The 22417-nt window shown below is 48.4% G+C and overlaps 7 protein-coding genes across 7 annotated transcripts; 3 read left to right on the top strand and 4 right to left on the bottom strand.

The window, feature by feature from the left end:
• Nucleotides 1-3021: 3021 nt before the first annotated feature.
• BO88DRAFT_415840 (uncharacterized protein) lies at nucleotides 3022-3572 on the bottom strand (the record flags this gene model as incomplete). Its single annotated transcript, XM_025708224.1, has 2 exons — nucleotides 3022-3261; nucleotides 3303-3572. 2 exons carry the CDS (start codon nucleotides 3570-3572, stop codon nucleotides 3022-3024), a joined length of 510 nt encoding a protein of 169 aa, XP_025562473.1.
• A 5845-nt stretch (nucleotides 3573-9417) lies between these two features.
• On the top strand, nucleotides 9418-10176 carry BO88DRAFT_415837 (uncharacterized protein; the record flags this gene model as incomplete). The annotated part of the gene is made up of 3 exons (XM_025708223.1): nucleotides 9418-9648; nucleotides 9702-9768; nucleotides 9809-10176. The coding sequence occupies 3 exons, from the start codon at nucleotides 9418-9420 to the stop codon at nucleotides 10174-10176; spliced, it is 666 nt and encodes a 221-aa protein (XP_025562472.1).
• A 2022-nt stretch (nucleotides 10177-12198) lies between these two features.
• Nucleotides 12199-13784, top strand: BO88DRAFT_405533 (NAD(P)/FAD-dependent oxidoreductase). Its single transcript, XM_025706899.1, has one exon. It carries the CDS (start codon nucleotides 12373-12375, stop codon nucleotides 13708-13710), a length of 1338 nt encoding a protein of 445 aa, XP_025562471.1. The 5' UTR covers nucleotides 12199-12372; the 3' UTR covers nucleotides 13711-13784.
• A 109-nt stretch (nucleotides 13785-13893) lies between these two features.
• Nucleotides 13894-14993, bottom strand: BO88DRAFT_405532 (uncharacterized protein). The gene is made up of 2 exons (XM_025706898.1): nucleotides 14766-14993; nucleotides 13894-14685 (listed from the first exon to the last, which is right to left on the bottom strand). Exons 1-2 carry the CDS (start codon nucleotides 14922-14924, stop codon nucleotides 13996-13998), a joined length of 849 nt encoding a protein of 282 aa, XP_025562470.1. The 5' UTR covers nucleotides 14925-14993; the 3' UTR covers nucleotides 13894-13995.
• Nucleotides 14994-15304: 311 nt separating this feature from the next.
• On the bottom strand, nucleotides 15305-17317 carry glr1 (glutathione-disulfide reductase GLR1). Its single transcript, XM_025706897.1, has 3 exons — nucleotides 16802-17317; nucleotides 15886-16718; nucleotides 15305-15816 (listed from the first exon to the last, which is right to left on the bottom strand). The coding sequence occupies exons 1-3, from the start codon at nucleotides 17221-17223 to the stop codon at nucleotides 15383-15385; spliced, it is 1689 nt and encodes a 562-aa protein (XP_025562469.1). The 5' UTR covers nucleotides 17224-17317; the 3' UTR covers nucleotides 15305-15382.
• Nucleotides 17318-17756: 439 nt separating this feature from the next.
• Nucleotides 17757-19745, bottom strand: BO88DRAFT_444355 (uncharacterized protein; the record flags this gene model as incomplete). Its single annotated transcript, XM_025710101.1, has 4 exons — nucleotides 17757-18618; nucleotides 18689-19383; nucleotides 19480-19593; nucleotides 19658-19745. 4 exons carry the CDS (start codon nucleotides 19743-19745, stop codon nucleotides 17845-17847), a joined length of 1671 nt encoding a protein of 556 aa, XP_025562468.1. The 3' UTR covers nucleotides 17757-17844.
• Nucleotides 19746-21194: 1449 nt separating this feature from the next.
• On the top strand, nucleotides 21195-22340 carry BO88DRAFT_426167 (uncharacterized protein; the record flags this gene model as incomplete). Its single annotated transcript, XM_025708885.1, has 4 exons — nucleotides 21195-21410; nucleotides 21488-21558; nucleotides 21619-21893; nucleotides 21982-22340. 4 exons carry the CDS (start codon nucleotides 21195-21197, stop codon nucleotides 22338-22340), a joined length of 921 nt encoding a protein of 306 aa, XP_025562467.1.
• Between the last annotated feature and the right edge of the window lie 77 nt (nucleotides 22341-22417).

Below are 22417 nucleotides of genomic sequence, written 5' to 3'. Positions count from 1 at the left end.
CGACGCTTATCCTGCTCTCCAGAAAGTCAGAGAAATCCAGTACCGCACAAATGAGAGAACTCACCCGCGAGTAAATGATCTAATCTTGCTCGCTAGACGTAGAGACGCAGCAATAGCTGTTGTTGTATGCATGGTTCGCGCAGGATCCCAAGGTCTTAAACGCTGAATCAAACCATCCCCCTACACTTATTCTAAGAAATTCCACACACCCTTTAAGCAAGATCTACAGCTAGGAAAATAGCTCCCAACGCCATGAGCGTTCCGAAAAGCGCAATCAGCGAGGCCCAGTTGTTTGTGCGTCGACCAGAGCACCGGTGGCCGGAATGCCGACTAAAGCTCTGTAATTTCTTATTGTCTGCGAACAACAATATGGAGGGCAGAGAGGGAACATAGTAGACCGATGCAGAAGGTCAGCCAGCCAACCGCGTTGTGGTGTAGTCCCTTGCATTTGCTAACGGGCTTCTGAGCTACCTCATTGGGATCCGAGTTATCTGTGATGCTCTGCTATGGGGATACCTGAAGAGGAACCCTAGCTAATATTCTTCAAGCTAATTGCTGCAATACACTAAGGAGGAAATGATTCCTTAAACCGAAGACGGTGCACCAGGCTTTGAACCCGTCATTGGGGCGTTCAAAGTCAGTATGGACTAACTTGGCCTTGATGTCGGAAGAAATGATTGAATCAAAGGACGGCCGAAGACTTCGCAATCATCTATTTATCACTGTTTTGTGTCCCTTTCATATACTTCACATACTCTTTACAGCTCTGTGGAGTAGGGATTCTGAACCAGACAAACTCCGCAGACTGGCTCGGGATGTTCCCTCTTATCCCATCTGCTCTGAATAAAGCTGGGAAGTCATTGACAATGAATGCAACCATATAATACATACCAAGTCCTCTCCAATAACTCAGAATGACTATTCAGTCCGCAGAGACACCCCATCTCCCCCCAAGCTCCGCATCGCTCGGCCCTCACGTCTTCTATATGTCCCCTCACTGATACTACTATGGCTCACATTGTCCAAAAAAAATCCTGTTTTCCTATCTGAAGCAGTGGATCTTTGAGTCAGGAGTTCAGTCCGACCATCATCATGAACCGATGAGAGCTAGGTGTTTGTGAGTCTATGCAGAACGGTCTTGCAAGCAAGCAAGCGCACCACCTCAACCTTCTCTCTCTGTATCTCCTATCAATGTCTAAAGGGAATTGACTTCTCCCATACCGATTTCACCTAGGGATAGGCACGTTTTCAGGCCCTATGATGTGCTGTTCGAAGACGCTTTTCGTCGCCTTTTCCCGTCAATTTCATCCAAAGTGGGTCTTTTGGTCTAAGCTTTGCCTTTCCACGGAGTGTACACGTCTCTCATGTTGGCGAAGTCCGTCCCACGCCCCAGAAACGGCTTTCAGATCGCTCTCATCTCTCACAAAATGAACCAGATTTATCAGTGGGCCGTCGACCAACGATTCCTATACCGCTGCCTCCCATTCATTCATAATGCACGGCCACTCTTTGATCACACTGTATTCACATCATGCACCAGGACTTCGGCGTGCTACATATGTTGTCCACCCGCACCTTCGTGAAGAAAAGCTACATCGGGATGAAAAGCCATGGGGAGCTGTCTGTGGTTCTATACCTCACTATCTCCGTCAGCTCTACTGTCGTCTAGACCCCGGAGCTGCTGCTGCACTTGCAAGCCACCCTGCCCAAGCCAAGGACGCAGATGTAGCATAGCGTAAATTGGTACTCGAACTTTCAAATCATATTGCTACCCCCTCGATCACGGCCCTCGCCGTTATTAGTCTGCTCACATGCCCTCACACCAATGGCGACTGCCTTCCAAGCACAGTGCTGTTGCTACGTGCCTGCGGCCTACTGATGACATGAGTGATGCGCATCTACAGCCCATATTATCCGGGGGAATACGAGCGGCGGCGATTGAAGGAGTGTGCTGGAGTTGAGGCTGAAGTATAGCAGTGCATCTGGTGGCACATGGTCTCATTGATCTATTTATCTCGTCTTAATCCTCCACTGTTCCTAGAACGCCACAATAATTTCTGCAGGTTGCTGGCTTTCCCCGGTGGGCTACAAGAAGATACCACCGTCTTCCAACGCCGATATATGAGGCTCATACCCAAGTAATACGGATGGTCAAATTATTATCGACGCTGGCATGAGCTGTAAGTCCCCTTGAGAAGTGATAACGGCCATGTCAGCCTCGATCGCGCGAATCGAACTTACCTCGTTGTATGAGACTGTCAAACAATAGCCAGCGAGTAGATTTGATTCAAACAAGTGTGATTGCGAGGCTATTCTGAAGCTTGATGCCCGGTTCCTGTGAGGATCCAACATCCCTCACATTTAGTATTCACTACAGGTTTATAGGTGATGCGCGTCCTGAATCTGTTGACTCAGAATTTTAGTCTTCTACCGGATAGCCGAATAGTTAGTAGTCTGGATGAATCACACCTGAAGCGCACCAGGACTGGATCGTGACACTGTCTCTGCCGCCCAGAGACTATTCTGAGCCAACCGATAGCTTCATCTTGAAGTGCTGCTCGAGTCGAAGGTGCAGTGGCACTGGAAAGTGCCAGGTCCCTAGCATCCAATAAAAGATGGTCAACTCGACATGGCCCAAAAGTTACATGCCTTCAGGAATCAGGACCACTTCTCAAACATTGATAATTATAAATGAAATAAAAGGTTTGAGAGCCTAGCACTTTACGAGGGCAAAGTAATGCGTATCTTCGTTTCAAAAGCCTTGTATGTTGGTTCCTGGCTATTTTCCCTTACTACTGACTTGACTTGGTGGATTCTCTACGGAAACTTCGAGGTTAATTGAACTGGCTTTTATTTTGCAGCGTGGTGGGTTTGCTTTATAAGGTTCAAGATGAATACTTCCCTCTGCATTCGCATTATGATATAGGAAAAATACCCCAAATGAGCCAAAAACCTATATCGAGGTAAGGTAGACAGAAAGGAAAGGTCTCCCCAGAAAGTACATCCCTTGGAAAAGGTTCACTAATGGGCGGTAAGAAACTTAGGTATCCAATCGCCCTTGTCGTCCTCATATGCACACGCAAAACCATTATCTCCCTCCTTTTCCTTATAGTGCACATATACTCTCTTTTTCGACTCCACGTACCGGGCATCAATTCCACTACCAAGCATGGGCCGAAACTCGTTTCCCAAGGTCCATTTACTCCAGCCCTTGGTGAGTTCTTCCTGCCTGGTGTCCCATGTTATCTGCTCCAAGTACCCCTCCTTCACGTAGTAGATTCGAATCTATTTAGACAATTAACATCATACTGTCTATATTGATATAGGGAACCGCTTGCCTCGACTATGTTTTTTTGGTCTTTTTCGTCGTAACGTGGGAATGAGACTGCGGTAATCTGTGTGCCTTTGTCTGGCTTGATGTAGCGTTTCTCAAGCTGAATTCTGTGAGGACCCACAAAATTATCGGTGACTTCGGGGTCGCCACTTAGAATGGCCAGGTTTCCGTCTTGGTCCACGAAAATCTGATAAAGCTCACCCCCGTTGTATACCGCAGCAAGAGTCGAGCTTGACATTGCTTAAGAAGGGTTTGAGAAATTCACTGAATAGAGGTTTGAAACGCAGAATGACAAAATAGGCGATGATGATTTCGTACTTGATGCTATGGAAAATGACAGCACCAAAGCTATCACCCATGTGGGAGGTTGTCCTTTATAAGTTCCATGGAGCTTGTGGCCAAGGCCAGGCACGCTAATTGAAAGTATATAATGTATTCGGTGATTTCATCCTGCATTCTTGCTTTCACAAGCACCTATTATGTTAGATGCTCATAGGATCGTATGACTTGGGACAACCCATGTACGTGTACGAGCATAAAAGCGACTCTATGGAACAGAATTAAGGCAGCGATAATGGTCACAGAGCGTACGAAAATGATCATCCAACGCGGGTTTCCCAAATTGGCCATCCGATGCAGGCTGCCGAAAATGTAGCTGTACTTTACTGGTACCTACAGGGGATAATGCACTAAATGATGCATGACACATATGTCGAGCTTATCCGCTAGTTACTCGCCATATATTTCCCCCCCAATCAGGATGGGTTACCTGGAAAACCACCAACAACTCAAAGCCACATATATTGCAGGAGTACAAATGGGATATCGGCTGTCCCATGTGGAGCACCATGTTAGTTTTGTATATATCTACTTTGCTTCATCTTCTTGGCGGGGTTTGGCTCGGGGGTCAGAACCCAACGCGTGATTTCTTGAGGTCTAATAACAGCTATAAGATTTGCTACTACTGACTCGTTAGGGGCGAATTAGATTCGGACACAGAATGTCATAGCCACCACCTCACTTATCCTCGCTAGCCATCGGCATATCCGACACACGAGTAGGAGGCCTCTCTCAAAGACCCGCCAAGAATGGGTGTGAGTAGAACCCAAGCCCAACAAAGCAATAGTCCGCAGCCTTGCTCGTACATGACTTTGGGTTCCTGGGCCGCGCGCAAGACCATCCGTATGAACCTGTGGGTGCGACCTTGGAGTCCTTGGACGAGGTTGAAGACAGAGAAACTGACCCATTCAGTGTGTGTCTGGCATGAAAAATGATGCATTAGCCCCGCAAGATCATGTGTGCGCCAAAGACCACGTACTCCGTACAGCGTCAGGTGTCTAGGCAGAATGAGTTAATGCGACTAGCGACACCAGCATGTATGGCAACATGGGACGGACCAAACACCGGTCGTTACAGACCTGATCGACGGGCACTTACAGATCTAGAAGGAAACTAAACGAGTCAGGTAACCAGGTGACATGGCCTGTATTGGGAATCAAGTGCATGAGACGACATGCTCCCGTCTTTGCCATGTCCGGGCTTTGTTGATCTACATGAGTGAAAAGCAAGGCTGACAAAGAATCCAGGTGTGGCCGAATGTTCAAGTCCGACAGAAACCCAGTCATTGATTATATCAGCCGGGGACTGAACCCCCTGGAGCCGGCCGCTAGAGATGGCCCGTCCCCTCCCGCGATTGACAGCACATCCTCGCTCATACCACGGGGGAAAACTTAAACCTTAACTAAAAAGCAAAATCTCTTGTTCTTGGCATATGCCTCAAACGTTCAATCACGATCCACCTCAGATATTGGTACTCACAGCTCATGTATTGGTCGCATAGTGCGGCCCCGGGCTAACGCAATTGAGATATATACTATGTAGGGATTATCCTCTATTCAGGTATACCGGCTTTCGGAATAGTCATGGCAGCAACATGTCTATATTTCTGGTGGTGCAAATGTATTCCTATGAGAAGGATACCATGAAGAGACTTGTTATACTCTGCAAAATCCTAAGAGAATGGGGAACAGCTGGTGCGCAGGCGATCAATAAGTCTATGTTCCAAGTAGTTTGTTCCTACCTTACCAATACTAGACCTAGGGATATTGGATATAAATCAACACTAATGAAAGGACATTCATGGTCCTGCGCCATCACAGTCAATAAATTCGTATTCAGAAGATTGAGAAATTCCCAGTTACTTGGCACTTTCTACATGCGTTGTTCGAATGTCATTACTGTAAAGGGTTGTGATAAGGGGAAAATTCACTCTCATGTTTATCAATTTCTTCCCCTCCCACTGGCGAAGCAGAGAACGCACGGAGGTCAGCAAGGCAACTACAATGTCAAGGATTAGAGTCAGACAACACACCAACGACTGCGATATTGGCGGGGTCAGGGAGGGGGCCTTAGCGCCAGAGGAGAGCTGTCGGGTAACGCGGCATTATATCCATGTGGTGCCTATAGATGGTGACTAGCGATAGGACAACACTACTGCAACATTCGAATATCCAGCCTTAGCTGCTGTTGTTCCAGATGCATAGGCTCATGTAGAAGTTACCCAGTTCTTTAGGTCATCGGGGAACCAAGCGCCGAAGAGAACGAATCTATTTCAGAACAATGTAGATCACCAGATTACCAGAGTCTTGATCACGGAATTGGGAAGGGAGATTACCCGAGATAATTCCATTGTTCAGGGTTCTGACTATGCTACCGGATTTGACAAATTTTGGCTTGAGGTATTTTGGGGAGCGAACTTGCAAATAACTAAACTGAGAAATCTAGTATACATGGTTGTATTATGTACAGCTGTGACCGTAGTATCCTCTTGGCTGGACTTGCCAAAATTTTGAAGAAGTGCCTTACTAATTATATTGAATGCAAAAGATTCCCAGGTAATCGATGTCAAGGAATAGGTAACCAAAAGCCCGCCGTAAGCGCTGCATCTGATGTATAGCTATGCCACCTTTTAGGACTTGTCACCAATAGCAATGGTTGGGGGTAGCGGAAAGGCTATAAATTGATATGCTAGACTAAGTGAAGATGGTTGTCGATGGTGGAGAGTCAGGTCTCCAGCTATATATTGTCCGTTGTGATAACCGGGAAGCACGCTCAACTTGGATTTTTTCAAGCTCACCCATACTAAACAATGCCCGACTTCTCATCCTACTTTCGTGTTCACAACAAGCTCGGTGTACCCTTGGTACAGAAATCTCAGAATGTGTACTCCGGCAGTTGGCAAGTTTGGCCAGCAGATAAGATAGACGGCTATACTAAGAGTGACTGGTTCCAACTCAAAGATAATTACGGTAAACGGCCGTAAAATCTCAAAAAAAAAGAAAAAAATTTGGTTTACTCATCGTCACAGGATCATTCGGCTCAGATGGCGAAGTGCAATATGAAGCACATATTGATGGCGTAACCCACCGGATTCAGTTCAAAGTCAAATGTCCATTTACAGATCCAAATTATGCAGCTGTTTGGATTCTCAGTTCTGAGCACAATCCACCGCTGGTGACCGTGACGAGTGTACCGAAAGAAGGAAATCCTATGCGAGGTAGGTATATATGCACTTCCATTTGTTCAATAGCTAATATATCATCATACACAGCCGAGTTTGTAGTCATGTCTAGAGATTACTAGGTGAGCAAGAGCTAGATAATGTGAATCTCTACTAGTATTCTCTAAGCAGATTATGCGGTACACTGATTCTGAATGGACCCAATTCCTTCTTCAATATACGTTCTCATGCCTGGAAGGGTACGCAAAACTTAGCACAGTATGAATATTGCAACTCCTTGGATTATCGCTGGGCTTAAATAACGCGTATGACACACAGTTCAGGCGTAGACATCTTGAATGGTACTCCAGTAAGGAGAGTAATGAAAATTCATCATCAAATCGAGGGACTATATTTCCAAAAGGCCGTTGTTGAAGTATTGTATTTTTTTTTTTTTTTTTTTTTTTTTTTTTTTTTTGTGTAAAGAAAAACCCGGTATATGTTGAAGTTGTTCTCAAATTCAACACCATATTTACATTGGTGGTCAAGGGAGCTTTTCGCTATTTGCAAATGATGGGAAGGCGCAATAGCCACGTATTCAGATCCCTGTAACCCTTAATGCTAGAAGACTACTAACTTCAAGAGCTCGCGCGGTTGATCTACTATTGGAAGATGTCTCGGCTAAATCTCGACAGGGTTGATCTTTCTAGCCAGCAAATACCACTGCATGTTAGAAAAGTGTGTACAGTGCGCATTGGGATGAGGCTGGGGCCAGTGCGACAAATGCTGAGGCCGTCTCGATCAACGGTTAAGGGTAATGCCCGGGATGAAAAGATGCAACAAATTAAATTCTTCTGCGAGGCTTTAATTGCGGGAATGGATGGTAGTAATTGCTGCGGGCGGGCAGATGTCGCTTGGGTCGGATACGTTCCAGGGTAACGAAACTGAATATTTTCTCTCCATCTTAGATCGTGAATACCCAACCACGGCAAGACCATAAAGTCCAATCACACCTGAGGGAGGCTCTATGAACTTTCGGAACACGGTCTAACAGATGCTAATGCCCTGTAGGAGGGCACTACTAACATCCCAAATGGTGGCCTGCTCCGTGAGACAACACCTTAGAAGTAAGTGAAGACATCGGCGGACCAATAGATCTGTGCAGTGTCGCCTCAGCCAAAAACCGTACGTACATACAGGCGTTAGTGCGGCCGCCACAACTACTTAGTTTTCAGGTACTAAAGTCTGCTGTCAGCCCGACCATCATGTGAAGGCTCCGTCCAAACTATAAATCAACTAGCTCAAGAGATATTGCGGACAGGATACTGTATTATTAGTGCCCTATTTCCAATCAATGTTATTTTTGGTAAGATTGTCGAAATAGCAATCTAACGCTGTATGTGAATCTCCGCTCAATGCAACCCCATCACTTTGAGTCGTGAACCAGTAACGTAACTCCCGGCCGCATCGGCCACCCAGTACACCGCTCAACACGCTACTGCATGTAATCGCTCTTTCTATCAAACGCAGTGAATTAAAAATGAGTAGTACAATGATTTTAGGGCGGTGTACTGGGTGGCCGATGCGGCCGGGAGTTACGTTACTGGTTCACGACTCAAAGTGATGGGGTTGCATTGAGCGGAACTACGATGAAAACTATAGTAGTCATTAGGTTCATTGCTCTAGTAGGTACCCGAGGGAACTAAACAATAACTTCTTACCTGTACTTGAACATCTAGCCTTAACCGGAAGTCCCTATAACCATAGCATGCAACCAATTATAAGAAGACACATAACCATCCCCATTGATATCCCAAAGTAGATCTTGCCAAAATGAGGTCATTTGGCGTCAGATTGGCCTTCAATCCATAATAAGTGAGCTTGCTAGGATGTCAAGTGAGCTATGTTTTGATATATTAGGCTATTTTCTTATGATCAGGAGGACAATCTCTCGCAGGTCGTAGCGCAGGTTACAATAGGTCTTACCCCGCATCCTCGGGCGGCACATAATACTGCATTACTTGACGCAGGAGGCGTATAGGATCATTCGGAACTATAGTGCGTATCACCTGATGGTGGCGTGTTTTATTCTGCATGCATATAGTGGATGTCTTACCTGCACTGTGATACGATGCATAGATAACGATGTACCAACACAGTACATGTGAACCTGAATACCTTAGATGGCAGTTGGTATGGTTGTGGCCCACCATACAGATAAGAAAGTACGGGATATTTCTCCGTGGAACTTATGATGTTCTGTTAGTGTAGTAGCTTGCCTATCAGAAATTCATCCTAGCAGCAGGCTCGTAGCATGGCCGAGACCCGCATGCAGCAGGTTTGAGTTGTCAGTTACCTTGTTACTACAACAGCGGAGAATGTGATCAGGCCTTTTACATGACCTTCCCAAGTTGGTATAGTATGGCTACAGTCATTAGCGGCTATAAGTCCGGGATCTTCTCACCTTGCTGGTAAATAGGGCCGTGCAATAGTCAAAGGCCCTATTCTATCAATAGACTGCCTCCTCTTCAATTACATGATTTCTATTTACTTACCACACGACTTATACTACTTTATAGTCAAAATGAGTGGTTCTTTGGCATGTCTCTCTACTGTCTACGTTGGGGATCGAACTCATACATACTTTATAGACAGCACTGGAGCTCTGGCGGTTTTCCGAGGTACTCCAGTGATAACTGATAATGAAGAGGGTCCCATTCGGATTATAGTGAAGAAAAAGTACATCAAACCAGACCCCGGGACACAAATTGCTTCTATCTCTTTCCCAAGCCCTACGGTTCCAGACTATATTGAGGTATGTTCTATGTGAGCTCAGGGATAAGAATACAAGGCTAATTGTGTAATAAGGTCAGAGTATATTACATCAAAGAAGGTTACCTGCATGAAGTCTCCTGTGATTGTAGCAAAACCCTGAGTAAGTGGTCCGACACAGGGACAATGTCTACCCAACACAGACCAATGCAAGGAACTGGGATCGCCGCGAGATATGTACGGTCAAATGGGAACAAAGTGGTATATTACCGCGAACGCGAAGGGGATACTGGCTTACGAGTTTTGTACCAACACGTTAACGGTAGAACACCTTGGCAACTCAAGTATCTTACCCCTAATTAATTGTGTGGATTTATTATTTTCTCTATCCTACAATAATACTCATGGACCTCGAAAAATATGCACAAACCTGATCAATAACATGATAGCAAAGAAGAGAAAAGAAAAGCCTGGACCCCGATCTCCTCAGTCAGCAATTCGTCCTCAAACAGATGTAGTCGCATCGCACATCCACCATATCAACGGTGATCCTCGTAACGTCGCCATTTGAGGCCTATCCGCTGGCGGAGGATCCGTAGTCCCCCAAGTCCTCGCCAACGGCCGCCATGGGAACCCAAAGCTCTTCTCCAAAGCGCTCGCCAGCTCGCCCTTCTGGCCCAAAAACCTACCACTACGACGGCCCTGATCCCGAAGCCAACTACTCCCAGCTCCTTAATCTCACCGGATGCGCCACCGCCTCGGACTCTCTACGGATATAGGCGGCATTTGATGGGGCACGGCAGACAAATCAAAAGGTGAAACTGTGATGCCAACAAGCATAGACCCGTATTTGAAAGGTACCAGGAAACACTATTTACCGCTTTTGATAGTCATATTGTGACAAGCCAAGAAACGATGATAACTAAGAAAGCCAGAGAAAATCTGGCTTAGAACACATAACGAGTTCAATGATCTTGATTCAACTGATAATAGTAATAATGATAATAATACTAATACTAATACCGAGAAGACTAGATAGATATTTCTAGGAAAATTATATAACATATGAATAGATATCTTGCAGCAGTAGAAAATTAATGAAAGCTGAAATGTACCAAGCAAAACGAAATATTAAAACGGGGTGTCATGAAGTCCCGACCAGTATCCAACAGAGTAATATGATCTGCGAAGAGTGACCTACATGGCCTGGCAGCAGCTAATTTTGCACTTCAGCGCACATACACGGCTGTGCTTGCTGCACCGCCGGTTCCATTATGGAAGCATGGCATAGAATTGATATGACTATCCCAGAAAGCTAGGCTTCCCGACGACATGGGTAGTCCTAGATCTCCGGCTATTGGTGAATGATACATGTCCGTTAATGAGCGTGGACCCATCCCGACTGTGGTCAGTCAGTCATGGGGCATGTTTTTCATGCTGCAGTTCTGTTAGTCAGTGATGTGTCTTTATATTTGACTTTGGTGAATGCAGCAGTGTGTCCAGAAGAAGTGTAGGCAGCTCGTCAGCTACTGGAACAGTCGACATCTCATGTGAAGGGCGTTCCTTGGGTGTTACGGACTTTGCGGGTGACTCTGCAGGGACGGTGCTCGCTACCGGAGGCAGAGGAAAATACTGCATCGCCTGCAGAGGGCCAACTGGAGTCAGCTCTGGGCCAAATCGTCAATGCAGCCGCAATCGGACTTGCAATAGTGGACGTCACTTCTAATTGATATTGATGAGACACAAGGTGAGCCGTCCATAGAACCGTAAGGCACGAAGGCTTGTCTATACTGTCAATGTAGCTTCTAGGAGCAGTCATTGGGTCGATATGATGAATCGGCGAACATGCAAAGCGCTTACGAGCTGACGAACGCCGATGAACTCGGACTTCTCGCCCATCTGGTGCTATAGCATGATCAGATATAGATTCCTTCTGTTCCTCTTTCTGCTTCCCTGTTTTGTTCTAAAACCCACAGCCCGGAGGAACAGGCACTAATAGGGTTCTCGACAATGATTCGGGATACGAGAACCCCCTACAGTGAATAACAACTGTCGGTCAGCCAGCACACTATGGGCTAATGGCTTCAGATATATTTATCTACGTCGGAGAGGACGGGAATATTCGGCGGGGATGGATTGATATCTTGCATCAGATTGCACCCTCCAAGAAAACCAGCCGTCAAATGCCGCTCTCCTGCTTGAAGTATTTTAGACGCTTCTATGGCCGAGCCAAGAAACATACTGAATCATCAAAGATATTCAAGCCGCTACCTACACGAAGACCTGGGAGGAATAATGCCAGCGACGGCTACGAATGAAACCTTCCACTGCATCATAGGCCGGACCATCATTCTCGCTTTTCTCCACCCACAGCTCGTATTCCCAACACCATTCAGTACCAGAATGAGGTGAGTCCAATTGAAGGGTTCCTATATTATCTACCTTGAAATTAAATATCGGGGAGCCGGTCGGCGACCAGGGCAAACAATCGGCGACCGAGACGGGCCGAGCGTGATGACTAAGTCGGCGAGCAGTGATCACGCCATCGTACTTAAACAGTGGAGCCCCGAAAACTTTGGGGAATAAAGACTACTTTGTACTAGTGGCGTGGGCTATAGACTCTAGGAACGCGGGTCTCGTCCAGCTCGTGGTCCTTTCCCCAAATTTCTTTGCAAAGCTTCAATTTCTTTCCTGTGCATACAGTGTATATTACATCCCTTCATTGAACCCAATCAATCACACGCTAAAGATATACACACCAAAAATCATGTTCTGCCGCAACGTCACGTCGGCAGCATCCACGGCTGGCCGTGCAGCACAACGGACTTTCGCAACCGCCGCACCTGTGAGCCCCGTGGCACGCAGCCACAAGGTGGTTGTCGTCGGCGGAGGCACGGCCGGTCTGGCCATCAGCCATCAATTGATTCGGTCGGGCAAGTTCTCCCAAGATGACATTGCCGTCATCGATCCCTCCATGTGGCATCACTACCAGCCCGGCTGGACCCTCGTCGGTGGTGGTGTCAAGACCAAGGAGGATCTGCGCCGCCCAATGCACGATCTGATCGACCCCAAGTTCAAGTTCTACAACCAGAGCGTGGGCACCTTCCTGCCGGAGAACAACTCCATCACCCTGGGCAATGGCGACAAAGTCAACTACGAACACCTGGTCGTCGCCCCCGGCATCAACATCAACTACGGCAGCGTCAAGGGTCTGCCCGAGGCTCTCGCCAACCCGGACTCCCTAGTCTCCTCTATCTACGGCTACGACACCTGCGACAAGGTCTTCTCCACCATTCAAAAGCTGCAGAAGGGCAACGCCATCTTCACCCAACCCGCCGGTGTCATCAAGTGTGCCGGTGCCCCGCAGAAGATCCTCTGGATGGCCCTGGACTACTGGAAGCGCGCTGGTCTATACAACCCCAGTAACCCCGCCAGCTCGCCCATCAACATCAGCTTCGCCACCGGCATGCCCTCCATGTTCGCCGTCGCCAAGTACGGCGCTGCGCTCGAGGCGCTGCGCAAGGAGCGCGGCGTTGAAGGTCTCTTCCAGCACGATCTGGTCGCCATCGACGGCAACAAGGCCACTTTCGCCCTCCCCGATGGCCAGGAGCAGGTGACGAGACAGTTCGATCTCCTGCATGTCGTGCCTAAGATGGGTCCTCACGCGTTTGTCAAGGATAGTGCTTTGGCCAACGAGGCCGGCTATGTCGATGTGGACGCCGGCACTACCCGCCACACCAAGTACGCTAACGTCTGGTCCGCCGGTGATGCCTCCAGCTTGCCCACCTCTAAGACCGCGGCCGCTATTACATCCGAGGCCCCCGTCCTCGTGCACAACCTGCTGCGCTCTATGGAGGGTAAGCCAACTGATGCGGTTTATGATGGATATGCCTCTTGCCCGTTGGTTACGGAGTATGGAAAGGTCTTGCTTGCCGAGTTCAAGTATGGTGGTGAGCCTAAGGAGACTTTCGGTAACTGGTTCGGTATTGATCAGGCTGTTCCTCGTCGCTCGTTTTACCATCTCAAGAAGCATTTCTTCCCTTGGGTGTACTACCAGTCCTTGGTTAAGGGTACTTGGGCGGGACCTAAGGGATGGACGAACTAGGGTAGATGGAGGAGTTTAGATCTTATCATGTATAATACTAGTTAGCGTTATCATTAAATATTAGCGACGTGGGATTGTTAATTAGCGTGTTTTATACCGTAGAGGTGGCTCTGGATTCGGGAGTACTTGGTAGGTCATCATAAATATACTAGTACTCGGTAGATGTCATTGAAGGTAGTTGCTCTCTGAAGGATATCTCCAGGGTGTCACCCTTGAACTCTTGTTATATTTTCATCTAGGATGTAGTGACAATGGTTCCTTCTATAATACACGAGTATATACTATTTATATCTTCGCCGATCTAACAGGTGCAAAATTCGACCCCAACCCCTCACCAATACTCTCAACAATACTATCCACACTGCGTATAATCCAAGTATTCCCCTCATCACTAGCCAACCACTTCGCCCCCTCTTCATCCTCCACATCAGCCACCCACGTCCCATCCTCAACCGCCTTCCTCAGTCCAAACACATGTGACGTCACCTGCGGACCAACCCCCGTCTGCGCTCTCAAACAAGCGATCGCAACAACCGACGTGGCCAATCTGCCCACACTCGCCCCAGTAGTCCGCTTGGGATCAGACAACAACGCCCCATAATTAGCGTTCAGAATATGAACGGGTAAGTCCGGGTGCGAGTCCGCCAGCTTATTGTAGAGCTTCTTCTCGAAGGGTCGGTAGATGGAGTCCCAGAGATTCTGGCCCCTCGTACATATTTCCTGGATATTCTCGGGGTTGGGTGTGCGGGTGGGTGTTTGTGATAGTTGTGAACTGATGGATTCAGGGAGACTGGCTTTGAAAGCGTTGAGGCAGTTGATGGTCCGCGGGATGCCGTTGAAGCTGATGCATTTCAGGCCGACTTCGCGCATGAATTCTGCTGTTGCTAGGCTCTCTTTGGCCGATTGGGAGGTGCTGGCGAGTTGGTACAGCTCTGTGAGGGATTCGGGGGAGTTCATTGTCATCGTGGTGGCTGTCTATTGGTGGTAGAGGAGAGGTTAGCCACTGCTGCTGCTGCTGATGCGAGTTAAGGGGGGGATTGGGAAGAGAAACTGACCGATAGAGCTAGCCATGATGATTGGGATAGGTTCTGGGACTGCGCGCCTTGTTGGATCTTCCTGTATATAGATTGGATGTTTGACGGTGCGGGGACTGTGTTGGGGCGCGCTGCCGGAGCGTTGATTAGCGCCTTGAGTTGATGGGATAGTTTGGACATTCTCTTTCTTTTGCGACTGCCACCTGAAACGTTCATCGGGGTTGGGGGAGTTGAGAATAGAGGAGGTGCAGGCGGGACGGAGTGCATATGCAGGCCGATGCGCGCTTCCCTTGTCTTATCTACTGCCTCGGCTTCCAGAACTGGCCCCGAGCACTGCCGACAAGCCCCGCTTGGGATTATGATTGGCCAGCTGATGGTAAGGTGGTCGGAGCGGGTCAATGCCTCTTCCGGGGGGCCGCTAGGCCTGAAAGAGATATAGAGTAGCCATGCCAGTTGTTGGATGGAGAAATGATCAAGAGGATGGTTAGATAGTACTATTCATGTAGTAATACGAAAACAATCATGATTCGTACTAAGCATTACTGATGTCATAAGAACAATTCTAGTCTCATCGTATCTGTATATACTCTATACATCTGAACATAACCTATAAGAGTTTAGTGTACACCTTATCTAGTCTACCGCAACGTAACCAATTCCTCAGCGCTGGTAGGATGAATAGCCACACAGCTGTCAAAGTCCTTCTTGGTAGCGCCCATCTTCACAGCGACGCCAAATCCTTGGAGCATCTCGCCCACTCCCAGACCCAGGATGTGCAAGCCAACAACCTTCTCCTCCGGACCGGCGCAGACCAGCTTGAACTCGGTCGGGTTCTTCTTCTTCTCCTCGGCCGGCATCACGTCGTAGTACATGGCCGTGAACCGAGTGTGGTAAACCTTGATCTGGTCATCGCCGTAGCGCTCACGGGCTTCGGGCTCGGTGAGACCCACGGTACCAACCTCGGGGTGAGAGAAGACCACCGTGGGGATGTTGTCATAGGAAAGCTTGGAGTCACGGACTTCGTCGGGGCCGAAGAGACGGTTGCCGAGTTGGCGACCGGCGGCAATAGCAACTAGATTGGTATTAGTTTGGCCATAATACGAGAAGGGAGAGCAGGAACAGTATGGAGGGGGAAACATACCAGGAGTCAATTCGGCGTGACCAGTCACATCACCCAGAGCATAGACGCCGTCGACACTGGTGTTCTGGTATTCATCGACTTCGATATGGCCGGACTTGTTCAGCTTAACGCCGGGGACATCGAGGTTCAAGTCCTCAACCTCGGGCAAGCGACCCACGGCCCAGAGGAGCTCGTTGACCTCCATTTCCGAACCGTCGTTGGAGATAAGCTTGAGCAGCTTGTCCTTGCCCTTACCATCGCGGATGAGCTGCACCTCCTTGAGACCAGGGTGCTTCTTGTGGATGTGGATGCCAGAGGCCTCGTAGCGCTCCGTCATAGTGTTCTGGATCATGGGGTCGAACTTGCGCAGGAACGTCTCGCCACGGATGAACATGTGCGTCTCACATCCAACAGCGCCCATGACACCGGCCAACTCCACCGCAATGTAGCCCGCACCGACAACGGCAATCTTGGGAGGCAATTCCTCGATCTCGAAGAAGCCATCGCTGGTGATACCGTGCTCGGCGCCCTTGATGTCCGGGATGCTGGGCCGTCCACCGACCGCAATCAGAATGTGAGGGGCCGAGTACCGTGCCTTGGAGCCGTCCTCGAGCGTCACCTCGATGGTCTTGGGCTCGACGAAACCGGCGCGGCCGTGAACAAGATCAATGCCCTCGCGGCCCCAGTTGCGCTCGTAGATTCCGTTCAACCGCTTGATAGTGGAGTCGCGGATTTCCTTGAAGTGGCGGTAGTTCTTGTCGACATTCTCGGAGACGTCGTAGCCGTAGTGCTTGGCGACGTGGAGAGTCTCGTTGATGGAGGCGAAGTTCCAGGTCATTTTCTTGGGGACACAGCTGCACGGACAACACTGCGTTAACGACCAAATTGTCTCATATAGTAGGGGGAAAGGAAGGAAGGAAGAAAGAACGCATCTTACCCGACATTGACACAGGTACCTCCGGAGCGACCACTTTCCACGATCAAGGTCTTTGCGCCATACCAGCCGGCAGCTCTGCGTCCGCTACCGCTACCACCGCTACCACCACCGATGACAATGTAGTCATATTGCTTAACCTCAGTGGGGGCCATGTTGTTTGCGTCAGCAGCCGAGGAGGAGGATGAGAAATGTCTAGTGAGAGTAGAGAGACGGGATGCGACCGAAGAGGAGGAGCGGAGAGCCAGAGTGCTTTGTCGGGGAAGAATGGTCGACGGGGTGGCTGTAGCAATTCCTTTACCCTGGAGCAAAGGTGTCGCAACGATGGGAGATGAGCGGGCGCGGATGGTAGAAGTTGGGGAGAGAAGAAGCCGGTTCTTAAGAGCCTGGGCGGGACGATGACGGAGAGAGGGGCAGGAGAGCATGGAGTGCTGATGTGAGGGGAGAACAACAGCCACTGGCAGACAAGGGAACTTAAAGGTCGGAGGGACGGGGCGGAGGGGCTCTCAAGAAAAAAAGCTGAGGGAGAGGAAGACGGATTGATGATTAGCTGGCCGGGGAATGGCGTCAATGACGGAAGCCCGCAATTAGTCAGTCAATCACCTTCTTGAACTAATTCAACAATCAACCAATAACTATTTATTAACTCTGAATAACGACGCAACTATTTAGACTATGAGCGATATGTTGATCGGGAAATAATACTACCCGGAATAAGCAACTATTGGATCATCCACGCCGATTCTGACGCAATGGGCGAGTTGTAGGAATTACTACTTACTCTGTATATTCCCCGACTCTCGGGATGCACGTGACAGAAACGCCGGGGAAGTGATTGATAAGCAGCCAGTCAGTCTAGACTTATAGCAGAACTCGTGGGAGAAGCATCTAGTGAATTATATTATCAATCTAGTCGGGTTTCAGAGCCAGGATTTTATAGCTACTATCTTTAATGGGGCAGTGACTCGATTTGACATGATCCTTTGCAGTGCTCTCATTTTTCCTTCCATATCATCATAACCTAGTAGTAGTAATTTCACAAAGGATCAATCATAATCATAATTCGGCCCGCCTTCCACATGGAAGATAGCAAGACGGGTCACCGTAAAGCTTGTTTCACGTTCCTGCTGATCCCCATTCATGGCATCACATCCGTCATGCTTCCTAGTAGAAGTTGCCTCTTCATACAGTCCTGATACCCGATTTCTGGCCGGATTATTGCCCCGGAAAAAGGTAGCGTGACTTGTCGCAGGGTCAATCTTCACTCCAACCCTCGATTGAGTGAGTTCCCCCATGCAATTATGAGAGTCCGTCTTTTCTGTGTCACTTTCATTTACGGGCAGTAAAGCCCTGATGCGCTTTCCACCCAAGTGAAAGAGGTCGAGGCTTGGCTGAAGCTGGAAGAGAAGTCGCGGAAGGGCGATACTCTCCCTTTCCTCGTTTGCAGCAGGCGACTGCGTATCGCCAGAGAAGAATGCCCCCACAACTACTCTCGTTGAGTCCTGGCCTTGGTGTCCCAAGAGAAGAACAAGATGCGACCGATGCTTCGGATCGTCATGACGAATATGCTGTAGAACATGGCCCAGATCAAACCTGTCCGTCGAGTCATGACATTTGGAAAAGACGATCGGTTTAGTCTTTCGATGCAAATCGGTTCTTTGATGGAGCTCGGACGGTGGGACAAACAATGAGACTGCACGAAGGATTCCATTCCAAGTGGAGTCTGGGGATAATGCCGTCTCTAAAGTTGGCAACTCGGTGGACGGGGAAGGTTGGAAAAGTGTTGCCCAAAGCTGATGGAACCATTGCTCTAGATTTGGCTAATGTACGTGACATTGTTAGTCAATCTTGTAAGAGTAGTAGACAGATAGCAAATAAGATCATTATTACCAAGATTTCTAGAGCCCTGAGAACTAAGTCGGGGGACAGGGACTCGTCCTGGTCATGGCTGAATGATTGGGCCAGGACGTTAGCCAGTTCTTCCTTCTCTGGGCTAGGCTCTTCCAAGGAACCGTAGTGAAAGCCGCGGCCCCAAGTCGTTTTGTAGACTCTTAGTCTCATGATCAGGCAGATTATATGAGCCAAGTCTTTGACCTTCATCTGAAACTGGACGGTCCTCCCTTCGAGTAAGCGTTCCGCCAGCGGCGTCAGCTTCTCGGGGGTTGCAGACAATTTGGGATGGGAAGGACATATTGTAAGCATAGCATCGATGGCATCTTCGGTAACGAGGGTGTCGAAATTAGTGACGTGTGGATGTGAAGTTAGATGAGGACTACCAATGCTGATGCTTCGAAAGATCCGATTAATCCTAACTTTGCAGTTACATTTTTCCCGAAAAGGCCCCCAGCGACGACCGAAGCCGTCGTCTTCAATCCCGAGAAGCTCCGTGCCTTGAAGAGATAATAGGATCAGCGCACGCTCAAAGGCTGGCAGCTCTAGCTTTCTGTCGTCTGCTCCGATGAGTGGGAACGGGTGATAGGCGTAGAAGCAGAAGCAAGACCAGAGAACATCAATAGCTGTCTCTGGGATGGTGGTATCCGGATGATTCCTAGCAAGGCAACTTTGAAAGCTCTTTTTCGTCCAATCTGGAATAACATCCAAGTGTCTTCTTAGCTAGTGTCCAGTATGGAATATCCAATTCGCTCACTGGGGTGGACTCTCGTGTGGGTAAGAGTACGTACAAGGCTGCTCCTGGGACGAGTCTTGAATGCTATGTGTGTAGAAGATGGCCCGTGGTGTCAATGTGGTGCTTTCTTTTTGGAGTAGACAGGTATGTAGATGTGAAAGCACAGAGTCTGAACAATTCTAGTCAGCACCATTCTTTCAGCCCTCGAGAGTACCAGCCATTTACCGACTAACCCGGTGTGGTAGTGCGAAGGAATTGATCAAGCCTCTTCTTCTGATCTCTGAAGAGTATGTTGAAGGCTACCCTATCCAAGACGGCCATCATGACTGTTGTTCTGAATTTCCCTCAGGGGAAGAGGAAGCGGTTTATCCCAGGATTCTTTCTTCATACAACAAATCCGGATTTATGGATCTCCCTGCGGATATTGATTAATCGATGGGGCCAATGCGACATGGGGGCTACGGCTAAGGCGGCTGAGGCGGAGGAGTCAGCAGCTACAAATTAGATAGGTTAGTACCCAAGAGCCTCTCCACTGCGAAGGCTATTAGAGGAATTGGTGCCTATTCATTCCACTTACTGTCTACAGACCACTCATAATGTCTTATTTGCCGGCTAACCGGCTCAGCCTTGTTACTAGTAATGCACCTAGCTGGGATTCCGAGGGACGCTACCTCGCCTTAGCACCTTCTTAGTTCATTGCGGCTACTTCATGTCGCAAGGCGCAACGGACAGGGTTGGCCTGATATTGTATAGGAACAACCCTCGATGGATACTACTTTCGAGTAGTAAAAAGGACGATGATAAGACCTTCTACTGTTTCTAAGTACAACTTTAGATCGACTTGTCGGAGGTTCTCATTCATATGCTTCGATTATTGACAGGACATCAAAGAGCTTACCACAAAACTTTCCTCACGTCATCTTGGAAGGATCACAGAACCGCTGGGCTGTGCAGGCATACCAAGTAACGGTTGTTGAATATTACCGATTTGAGGAAATGATGAACGCAGTATCTTGAACCGCTAGGCGATCCTAATAGGGGCCAAAATTATCGGAATCCTGCGGATCATCCTTAATCCCTATGCAATAAAGGGAAACCCTGCGATCCTGTAACATGCCTGCTATCTAGTCTCACTATCTAATTCTAACGTAATCTGGTTCTGCATTGGGAATGATGATAGTCTACATGTACTCCTAGTCACGGTCAACGAAGTAATCAACAGCTTCAATTCCTGTGACCTCCAAGAAATATAGTAATGACACCAAAAGGATTCATAATGGAACAAGCGATATTTCAGAACTAAAGTGGACCTTGAAGCTGCCCGCCCCCAATGCTCGGTGGGACCTCGCCGCCTTAGACGCCTGTAGGGCTCTTCAATCCAGATTAATTCTGTTGGTCCAGGGTCCAGGTACAGAATGCTAGTTGATCTGACCCGCCCGAAGCCGAAGACATGACTTTACAGCCCCTGGTATTCGTTCAATATGTCACTGGATACACCAATGTAGCATGATACTACTCTTCTAGCTACTGAAATCGCCCCAATCCTTTCACTGCATTGCCTCGATACATAGGAGAGCGGCCAATGTATATAATTCCAGGTTGTCTGTTCCTCTTCGTTGTTCATCCATCCGTTCATTCTACTGTATAACACTCATTTACTATCAGTTATTGCCCTCATACGCTCATTCTATAGACATTTCGTTCCTTTCTTATATTGTTATTATTCATAAATTTTTATATATCGTTGCCGTTGAACCATTCCATGACAAGATGCGCTTCAACCCTACCACCACACAGAAGGCCTTCGCTTTGGCTTCTTTGCTCCTGACGCCCGGTGCCTTATCAGCTGCTATACCGCCAAGCGATATCAACTCTGAGTTGACGACGCCCTCATTTGTTGCTGATGTTCCGACGAACACACACGTCCCTACAACTGGAGCGGATGGAAGCCTAACCTCCGACCCAAATGTAGGTGTGACCTGTCGGGTGAGTACCAATGCTTTCTTCTATTCTCTTCTTATTTTCTTTTTGTCGCTGTTTAGGTCTGACCAATCCAATTCCAGACCTGTAATAAGGACGGTACCCCGGAGAGTATCTGGGAAATTATTTCTGCTCCGCCGGATACTACTCCCAGGTCCGTTGACGGGGACCCTTCCCTGACCGAGCGAGACGACGATGCGGAATCGATCACTAGCCCTCACAGCTACCAGCCTTCCACCTCTGTTGACGAAGCCTCGTCCCTGACAGAGCGATCCAACGTGGAAGGGAATGACATTACTTCCGAACTTCGAGAGGAGGACACCCTAAGCGGACCTTCAGATGATGACGTTGCTCCATCCAAAACTACACGCCAGCCGTCGACAGAGGTGAAACGGGCTGCAAAAGTCACCGGGGATGCCAAATACAAGAAGCTTAAGGAAGCCCTCGGGAAAACACCGGAAGTTGGCCAGGGCTATGCCATCAAAATCAGTATGTACCAACGATTTCCCGTTCCCAACTTGCCACACTCTCATCCCAGGTGCATGGTGCAGTAAATCTGATTGAAAAATCTCTCTAGGGAGTGAACGAGCTCGAGTCGCCGGCAAGAAGGTCCCCGACCATTACCTTTTAGCTGCAGGCTATGTGACCGAGCAAAAAGAAGGCGGCGTCACCTATCTCAAGTTTTCCTCTGGATGCTGGGACATCCAGCTCGAGGGCAAGAAGATTGTGTTCACGGACCGTGGTGCTAGCAGCTGGTATGATTGGAGCGAGACTAAAATGGAGGTGCTCGGTAAGATTAGGTCGGGCGTGGACAATACGGAGATCGAGAGATATGGGGAACAGATTGCCGCCAAGATGAATAAGAAGGGTTATAACACCCTTTTTAACAATTGTCGGGATTTTGTGCTTAAACTGTATGCCGAAATCAAGGCTTGATTGGAGGTTTTGGTGCTTGGGCTAGGGTTTCGGCCGGTTATACTATGTTAAGAGGTGTTCTATTATGCATTCAAGGA

The sequence above is a fragment of the Aspergillus vadensis genome, assembly GCF_003184925.1.
Source record: "Aspergillus vadensis CBS 113365 unplaced genomic scaffold BO88scaffold_13, whole genome shotgun sequence".
NCBI classification, from domain to species: Eukaryota; Fungi; Ascomycota; class Eurotiomycetes; order Eurotiales; family Aspergillaceae; genus Aspergillus; species Aspergillus vadensis.
The sequence above is the reverse complement of the archived record's forward strand: the minus strand, read 5'-3'. Positions and strand labels throughout refer to the sequence as shown.